At 59.7% G+C, this 9,877-nt stretch overlaps 1 protein-coding gene across 1 annotated transcript; it reads right to left on the bottom strand.

Moving 5' to 3' along the window:
• Nucleotides 1–279: 279 nt before the first annotated feature.
• LOC119109931 (RNA polymerase I-specific transcription initiation factor RRN3) lies at nt 280–9,556 on the bottom strand. Its single transcript, XM_037233677.1, has 10 exons — nt 9,535–9,556; nt 9,295–9,412; nt 8,613–8,751; nt 7,805–7,831; nt 7,364–7,570; nt 6,280–6,491; nt 5,734–5,912; nt 5,243–5,399; nt 1,407–1,510; nt 280–446 (listed from the first exon to the last, which is right to left on the bottom strand). Exons 1-10 carry the CDS (start codon nt 9,554–9,556, stop codon nt 280–282), a joined length of 1,332 nt encoding a protein of 443 aa, XP_037089572.1.
• Between the last annotated feature and the right edge of the window lie 321 nt (nt 9,557–9,877).

Genomic DNA, 9,877 nt, shown 5'->3' on the forward strand with positions numbered 1-9,877 from the left:
TGAGAAGTCACTTTCACAAAGTTACTACACACCCGTCGCCGCCCCCCCCCCCTCCCCCCCCCCAGCCGTCTCCGAAATATCTCACACTTCAAACTCTATCAACTGACGCCACCGCGAGGTATACACGCACACCGCCTCCACACCGTCACACCGCACCAAGAGAGCCGGCTCGAGACGGCCAGTTCCGGCATCCCCCGCCCGACACTGCAGCGCGCCCCAGCGGGCGGCCGCTGACGTGGCGCAGAGCTCGCGCGCGGCACGACCCCCGCACGGCCGGCGTCAGTGCTTGAAGCCCGGTGATGAAACGCCGTCCTGAAACTCGGCCAGCGCCGCCGCCGCGGCAGCGTCCGCCTCCATCTCATCATCCGAGTCCGAGTCCGAGTCCGAGTCCACCACCACGCTCGCCCGTGTACTCCCGGAGCACTGCCGGATGTTGAGGCGCCGAGCTGCGGGGGCGGACACGGGTCAGGCGCCGGACGGCCACACGAGGGGCTGTCAGGGCAGACACGGGTCAGGCAAAGGAGCTGTTCGGGCGGGCACGGGGCGGGCACAGGAGAGGTGTTGGGGCGGACACGGTCAGGCACAGAAGAGCTGTTGGGGCCGACAAGATCAGGCGTCGGACGGCCAACAGGGGAGGGGGGGGGGGGGAGCTGCCAGGGCAGATACGGGTCCGACACAGGACGGCTACAGGGGGGGGGGGGGGGGGGGGGGGGGCGGGGTGAGAAGTCTGCTGTCAGGGCTGACCGGTCAGTGTCGTCATCAGAGCCGAGGCCGTCGAGGGCAGACACGGTATAGCCTGCCACCCACTGCCGAGCTGCTGAGCTCAGTACATCAGCAAACGCAGAACTTATGCTGACTGCTTACGAAATACAAACGATAGGATCACTGACAAGGACAGAAGAGAGGCTACCCATTTGAGGCGTGCTTGAGCAGGGGTTCTTGTTAATTACTGACGAAATGTAATCATTGGCACGCGCTGACGTGGATAAAGTGCGACTAACCATTTTACATGCATTAATACTCGTTCCAAAATTGCGTGAGTCAATTAGGGCTCTACGTGCTACAAGCAAACAAACACACAAAACCGTGGCGCCTCTACATGTCATCATCGTGATGTGCGCGCAATCGGCAACGAATGGCCCGGTAATAATGCACAACAGCCATAATTTGAGGCTCCTGTCAGACACTGCACGCTGCGCAAAAAGTGACGCGTATGGTCGCGTACGGGACGCGTACGGACGGGACCATACGGACCACGCGTACGCGTGGTCCGTATGGACGCGTGGTCCATACGGACCACGCGTCAGCAGTGCAGGCTGGCCCAATACACGGCTGTCCCGCTCACAGTCCTCAATGTTCAGGGTCGTTTGGCCGGAGTGAGCGGGGTCGCTCCCGCCAGTACTCACTGCTTGAGGAGGTAGGGGTCGAACGGGAAGTAGCTGCTGTACAGCTGCTCAGCGCTGAGACGTTGAAGCCGAAGTTGGTGCTAACGACGACCGGTATTTGTACCCTGCAGCATGGCCGTGCCGAGCGTCACTCACACCCGCCACCACACCGACGTCGATGTACGAGCATAAACCAGCAGTCGAACCAATGTCACATTCACAGAATTCCATCTCTGGACATGCGAATAGCTACTACAGGGTCATGTTATCTGCGCACAGACAACACCAACAGCAAGCGACCTGACCACCAAGCGCTGTTGCCTGTCGGTGACTGGCTGAATGTGACGCAATGTTCCGGCCAAGGCAACTGCGTCGAACCTTTCCGTTCCGGAAATTGCAATCTCTCCTGTTTAGAAAGGTAGTTCGGACTGAGCTCAACGTGAGCTGCGGATCGCGTCCTCAGATGTTGTGATACGGCTGAATAATAGATGATTTCCTTTGAACACAAGTACGTTGACCTCATGGCGAAACGGCGGTCGCAGTTTACCACGAATCGTGTTGGCCTCTAAGGTATGCGTGTGCTTGAATATCCCTCCACGGCTCCAGTCCACGGGAACCGCTACCTTGGAAATTACGCAAAAACGCTCTGGAGATAGCGCGGTGCTAACTTCAGTATCATGGCCAGTCTGCGGGTTCAGATGTACCAGAACGCACAGACGTACCCCCGCAACAACGCCGTCCATACGGAAGTAGAGCGGGGCGCTCAGAGACCGCGGTACCCTCGCTCACAACTCTGGCTCGCTGTGCGGAGTTCGAGAAACGGCGGTGCAATGGACATGGGTCGTCACAGCAATACTCGTAAAGCAAAATACAAACGGTAATTTAGCCTGGCAGCGCGGGGCGCCCCCGGCTGGTGCCCCACGCCAGCTGGCATGCACCCCTCGCTACCTGGCCCGTAATGAACCACAATGCAGAAGCAAAACAAGTCGCGTGGATAGATTGATTAATGCCCATGGAATCAAGCTCTATTCGGTCAGATAATTCAAGTTCCCAGATGACTTTCTAAGTCGTGCTAACTTTGCGGCTTTGGACAAAGAGATAAATTGCAGTTTTTAAACAAAAAACTTCAGGTTTTTGTCATTGGTACCTTGGTCACTTGGGCAGCAAACTGGGCGCCATGCAATACTTCATGACAAGTTCAGTGCACAATAGTAAATTATCAATTGGGGACTGATCTAGGCAAACAAGCTCTGCACACGCCTTCGAGCTAAATTGACCCAGAAATGGCCATTGACCTGCCGGTAATGTGTCTGATCGAGGAATATCATTTAACATGGGCGCAGCTATCATGGTACAGCTACCACTCACAATTAACTACGACACAACATCGCCAAAAAGTTTGACCTTGCCAACCACTCCACAAACTTTACATTTCCGTGGCCGCCGCGACCTGCCACCTAATTGTTACACAAAGCACACGTAAGCATGCCTCATCCGATACCGCAACGATGGCAGCTCGTTCCCCGCTCCGTTAGTGGTCCGTGGCCCCAGAAAGACCGCAGCCGCAACGATGACAGTTCGTGCCCCGCTCCGCTAGTGGTCCGTGGCCCCAGAAAGACCGCCGCCGCAACGATGGCAGCTCGTTCCCCCCGCTCCGCTAGTGGTCCGTGGCCTCAGAAAGACCGCCGCCGCAGCGATGACAGTTCGTTCCCCGCTCCGCTAGTGGTCCGTGGCCCCAGAAAGGCCCCAGAAAGACGGCCGCCGCAAGGTTTCCTGTGCTCACGGCATGCCTCTGCGGATGCACGGCTACACGTGGCCCGGCCCGGTTCTTGATTGCTGCGGCCGCGGCGGCGTTTCATCGCCATGAACTACGGAATGCGGTGGCAGAGATGAAATCGCCCGGCTCGGAGCGGCTCCACCGTGGGATTTGCTCCGCAGCAGGGCAGCCCGGTTCAACCTTCTGTATCAGCCGCAGCCTTGAAACCCGCCTTTCCCGAGATGCAAGCAGCACTGACGTCTTGCTTTCACTCGTGGCGTGCTCCAAGATGGAATGGGCATGGAATGGGCACGAATGGGCATGGGATGGGCATGGAACGGGTGCGTCGTCATCTATTACTTGTGCGCTGACAGTGCTGCGCAATGAGTAAAACATTCGAACTGGCTCAGTTTGATGGCGCAGATTGCATATCCTCTCTCCACTGAGCGCTCTACATGAGCTGCGGCCGGAGATGCACTGACGAGCATGAAATGCTTCGAGGTTTTGGGGCCCTCAATGTCCGTTGTAACTCATACCGCACTGAACAGAAGTGCTGGCCTCACAGCCGAATGAGAACATGCTGGGCAGAGCACGAGCCTAGCGCTTTCAGGTTCATTCGCCTGACCCTTAGCCAACTCGCCTTAGCCATTCATGAAAGGCAAACAGTAGCACTTTCATCGCTTATAAAAAAACATCTCCAAATTAACACTCTCACAAACAAACCTACACCCAATCCAGCGATAGCAAAGGATATGGGGGGGGGGGGGGGGTGAAGCACTCGCCTCTCAAAACCTACGGCGTCGCGATAAACGACACGAGATAAAATCGCGTGTTTACCCCCTTCTCCCACTGCCTGAAAGACCCCTCCCCCCATGGCACTGACTGCTGGTTATCTGCACATACGAGCAATGCAGAGCTGCGTCATGTGTCTGACTGTATTATCCCGCTCGGGTAATGCGGCCAGAGTTGCACCTGGTTTATGCCTCAAAAACATTTTCTGTTGACGCTAGTCTTTTCACGTCGTTTCTAAGCCTGTCAGTACTTTATGTCCAGTTTTGGCAGATCTGTTGACGACCATTTATCAATCAACTCGACTCAACTGCTTGCTGAGTGAATCACAAGTACAAGAGTGAATCACAACTACAAGAGTGAATCGCAAGTACTGACACTAAAACGCTGTTCGTAACGTGGCTGAGAATTAGACAGCAAATAAACTCCTGTCCCATCCACCGTGATTTGGTCTTTCGACTTTCCCCAGGATAACTGTCACTGCTGAGCCCGGCCTGTGCTCGCCGCATGCCGGGACCGATGAGACCTTGTGCCAAGTAAGCCACTTCATCCTGCAGGTATGTGTGAAATGGAAGACAGCCTTGTGACCTAATGACAGGCATCAGCATAGCTATTATCCGGATTAAGCCAAAGACTGCATTCCATTAAAGATGGAGAAAATACGCGCCTACTGTCTAACTTTGACCAATTTTCTACTCTTCTAAACAAGGGACAAGTTCTGTTGCCGTTTTTCAAACCCGAATCGATCGAATCAAAAACTTGCACAGTTACAGAAACGAAACGGTCTGCCAAGCGGCATGGCACGGACAGATGCTCGATGTGCGTGGTTGGCCCTGACATCAAAGGCGTGATGTCCGTGCAATATTGCGGGGTCAACCACTGCCGATCCGACAGTGCGTGCCACCGCCGATCCGGCCGTGCGTGCCGCCGCCGATCCGGCCGTGCGTGCCGCCGCCGATCCGGTCGTGCGTGCCGCAGCCGATCCGGCGTGCGTGCCAACCGCCGATCCGGCCGTGCGTGCCGCCGCCGATCCGGCCGTGCGTGCCGCAGCCGATCCGGCGTGCGTGCCACCGCCGATCCGGCCGTGCGTGCCGCCGCCGATCCGGCGTGCGTGCCGCAGCCGATCCGGTCGTGCGTGCCGCAGCCGATCCGGCGTGCGTGCCGCAGCCGATCCGGCGTGCGTGCCGCAGCCGATCCGGCGTGTGTGCCGCAGCCGATCCGGCCGTGCGTCCCGCAGCCGATCCGGCGTGCAAGCCGCAGCCGATCCAGCGTGCGTACTGCCGCCGATCCGACCGTGCGTGCCGCTTCTCACCGGTTGTTGCGCTCGATGACAGTGTAACAGTATGCTAGCTGGTAGTGGCGGGCCACGTTGGCGAAGTTCTTCACCACGGCTGGCAGGCAGAACCGCAGCGGGTTCAGCTGCGACGTCACCATGCGCTCGTAATTCAGCGACCTCAGGAACGGCATGTCTGTGGCCGGGCGGGGTGCAGCGATAGTCAGCTGTCGAAGACACGTCACAGGCACGCCCACAGCCAGTGGGGACGTGCACAAACAAGACCAACGGAAGGGAAATTCCAGTGCCCAGAAACATGGGTTGCATGGCTTTGTTGCGGGAAATAGCAGGTGCACGGTAACGGAACTGTTTGCGGCTCTTGCAAATAAAGCTAGATAATATAACTTGAACGACATCCTTCGCCACAGCTGCTATCACAGCTCGCCAGTTTCAACTGCTTCGTCAGGGAGCAGCGAGAACACAGCAGGGGGGGGGGGGGGGGGCACCCCGTTTCGGCGCAGCGCACTCACAGGCGCGCGTCGGCGGCATCTCCGTGTGTCGGAAGGCGAACACGTAGAACAGCGTCTGGCAGACGGCGTAGAACGGCCGGTGCATGGTGAAGTCGGCGCGCTCGCGGGCGGCGCCGTCCTGGCGCGTCAGGTAGCGGTGCACCCAGCCGGCCATCAGCTCCAGCGCCGGACGCACCACACTGCCGACGGCGGGGGCAGAGAGCGTCACCACACGTCGGCTGCACGCCCAGCTGCCGGCATCGACGGCCGCCGATGCGCACAGTGGCTCGTCTGGTGGCATTGAAGTGGGCGGCATTGCTCCTGTTCATAAACGGTAGGCTGCTTAAACACGAACATGATCAGAACACGCACGCCATCTGAAGCATCGAGGCAGTCTAGTCGCAGGTGCGGTTTTTGACGCTTAAATCCTTGGGCCCGGCACCAGTTTCGCGACGACCGCCGCACATCACCACTCCGGGAGTGGTGATGTCGGAGCGGTGCACTCTGCGCCACTCCGCTTGCCAGCGACGGCTCACACGGCACCCGGACGGCGTGGACGCCACGTACTCGATGCTGACGATGTTGGCTCGCGCCAAGAACGAGCCGATGTAGCCGGCGGCCGCCTGTCGGAGCACGGCCGGCGAGCGGGGGTTCTCGACGCGCCGCCACAGCCAGTCGATCAGGTGCTCGGCCAGCGCCAGACGGCGGCCGGCCAGCCAAAACAGCCAGAACTGAGCGTGCGCTGTGCTCGGCGTGGGCAGCGCCAGCTCCTCAAACACCTGCCGGCCGCCGCGCCGTCTCTCAGTACCGTCTCGGTGCGGAGAAGGTACTCGGTACGGAGACAGTAATAATAGGCAATAACGGAGATCTCGCCACGGACACGGTACTAGGCACGGAGATAGTAATTAAAAGAGATAACGGCGACTTCGGCACGGAGGCGGTACTCGCTACGAAGGCGATCATGGTGCGGGGACGGCTCTAGGACGGAAACGGCCATGGTGCGGAGACAGTTATGGTATTGAGACGACCACGGTACTGAGACGGCTATGGTACGGAGACGGCCACGGCGCGGAGACAGCAACGACATGGAGACGGTCACGGTACGGGGACACTTATGGTACGGAGACGGACACGGAGCGGAGACGACTATGGCATGGAGACAGTCACAGTGCGGAGACGGCCATGGTGTGGAGACGGCCACGGTGCGGAGACGGCCATGGTATGGAGACGGCCACGGTGCAAAGACGGCTATAGTACGGAGACGGCCACGGTGCGGAGACGGCCACGGTGCGGAGACGGCCATGGTATGGAGACGGCCACGGTGCAAAGGCGGCTATAGTACGGAGACGGCCACGGTGCGGAGACCGCCATGGTGCGGAGACGGCCACGGTGCGGAGACTGTCGCACGGCCGTCCCTCGGTCTCTAGAGGCCGACAGCCAGCTGAGTAAATGATCAAAGACAATGCTATTTCGGGTCTCGTTACTTCGTTCCCGCCGCCGAGCACTTATCGACGACTCAGACCCCACAGAAGCCCGCACGTTTGCCATCAGCCCCTGCATACACGTCTGAGGCTTCGCGCGACTGGCAGTGCTGTCAGCGCACAGAGAGGGAGCGGCGTCAGATACCGCCTCTCAGGCACGGGCAGCTGACCTTGATCAGGTCGGCGTAGATCAGCTTGGTGGCGGCCCAGTCCAGCTGCCGGTCGTCGCCAGGGTAGCAGACCGACTCCATGTGTCGCAGCACCACCATCATCAGCGCGTCGAGCGTGACGGCCTCGTCGGGCGGCGCGTCCCCGGCCGCCGCCAGGCTGTCGCGCGGACACAGCACGTCCAGCTGCAGCAGCCGCCGGTACACCAGCTGGCGGACAGCACACACGCATGTCAGGAGGCACGGACCACCTGCAACAGCCGCCGGTACACCAGCTGGCGGACAGCACACACGCATGTCAGGAGGCACGGACCACCTGCAACAGCCGCCGGTACACCAGCTGGCGGACCAGCACACGCGCATGTCAGGGGACACGGACCACCTGCATAAGCCACCGGTACACCAGCTGGCGGACAGCACACGCGCACGTCAGGAGACACGGACCACCTGCAGCAGCCGCCGGTACACCAGCTGGCGGACAGCACACGCGCATGTCAGGGGACACGGACCACCTGCATAAGCCACCGGTACACCAGCTGGCGGACAGCACACGCGCATGTCAGGGGACACGGACCACCAGCATCATCCGCCGGTACACCAGCTGGCGGACAGCACACGCGCATGTCAGGAGACACGGACCACCTGCATCAGCTAACAGACAGTAAAAACACAATAAACAGACATAGTCCAGCCGCGCCAACGGATGGAACGCCATCTGACTGAGAACACACAACACATCAGCCACGCACAATATATTATGAGACATAGTCCAGCCGCGCCAGCCACTGGAACACTATCTGACTGACGTCAAACACGTGAGGTCCAGCCAGAGCGGTGTGTTAAACTTTAGGATTTGGGACGAGAAATAATACATGACACTTTTTAAGAATAGTAAATTTCGGGCTGAGAGCCCGAAATTGACATAATTTCTTGGACTCTATTCAGAGATGACTTCGGTCTCCTACTAATGAAGAGATCCAAATTTCCACTGAATTCGATGTCGTTCGGTGCCTTTGCGAAAACACGTCGGTGCCCGTCACACCTTTTGCTGAGGCGTTAATGGCATGCTGTCAGGGATCACAACTGAGCTGCACAATTCACTTGTACACCGGGTGGCGAGCAAAACACAGACACGGCTTCTTGTGTCACAGCCCCGTTACACCAGCCCATGGAGAGGCCACTCCGTCAGCCGTCAGAACTGGCCGGTTCCAGACTGGACCCGGCGAGACCGAACACAGGACCAGACACGCACCCGCAGCAGCTGCGGACGGGCCTGTGACAACTGTCCGGACAGCAACAGCAAGCTGCTGACGTAGGCCGCCTGCTGCCGGGCCGGCCGCTTGACGTACGGCATCCGCTGAGACAGCGTCTGCAGCAGCATGTCGAGTGCCCTGCCGGCCGGCCACACCGGCATCAGTACACGGACGCACGGCCATGGTGTGCCAGCGCATGACACGGGAGAGAGGCGAACCCTGCACCCGGCATGGCACCGCGGCGGCGGCAGTGCCACCAGACGACAACAGAGCCACCCGATAGCCGGAGAGACTCCTGATGACAAGGGCCAATGGAACAGCCACATAGCTCTTCCATAGCCACGTGATGGCGGGATCGCCAGCGGGCGGGAGAGTTACGTGATGGGGAGACAGTTGGTGGCGCAAGACCCACTAGATGGCAGGAAGCCGTATCGTGGCAAGACGTTCATGTGACACCAGAAGAACCACTTCACAGCCGGAGAGCTAGCGGACGGTGGCGACAGCCCGCCAACAGCGCCTCCCTGCAGCACCACAGCACAGAGCGGGCGGCGACAGACAGAGGAGGTGCGGCGCACTCACGCAGCGAGAGCACGCAGTCAGCGAGGGGTGAGGGCCGGCCCAGCCGCGGGGGCGGACCGCCGTCACGCGGTTCCGCGCCGCCGCGGCTGAGGGCAAACTCACAGGGGTATGATGTGGAGAATGCCGCAGAGCGACTGGACGGCGAGCGCGTGTACGCAGCGCTCCTCCTCCGACAGGTCTCCGGCGAGCGGCTCCTCCTTCAGCGGGTCGGCCTCCGACACTGCAGGGCAGCGCACCCACCCGTCACCGGCTGACACTGGCGGATGGCCACCCAACTCCGGAGAAGAGCCGCCACAGGCGAAAGACAGGGCGCCGGAGTGACTTCACCCCCACCACACACACCTCGGTAGATGAAGTTGAGCATTATAATTCCGTGGTGATGTATGTCAAGAATTGCCTAGCAGGAGGGTCGGCCCTTTCCGAGACGTTCTCACGCCCCCTGGACACAGCGCATCCCAAGATCACCGGCAAAGACCGGGCAGACAAAGCGCCGCATACGGTGGAGTGTCATACCCACGCAGTTACTGACAGACACGGCGACGATGTCGGCGCCCTCGACAGTGGGCGCGTGAGAACGTCTGAGGCCTGGATCTGGTGCGGTTAAGGCGTCGGCGCCACGTTCCTGCTACGCTCCTTGTCGGAGGGGAGAAATGGCCTTTTGCAGCTTGCCCCCCCCCCCCCTACC

Source organism: Pollicipes pollicipes, unplaced genomic scaffold (assembly GCF_011947565.3).
Source record: "Pollicipes pollicipes isolate AB1234 unplaced genomic scaffold, Ppol_2.1 Scaffold_7231;HRSCAF=8579_pilon_pilon_pilon, whole genome shotgun sequence".
NCBI classification, from domain to species: domain Eukaryota; kingdom Metazoa; phylum Arthropoda; class Thecostraca; order Pollicipedomorpha; family Pollicipedidae; genus Pollicipes; species Pollicipes pollicipes.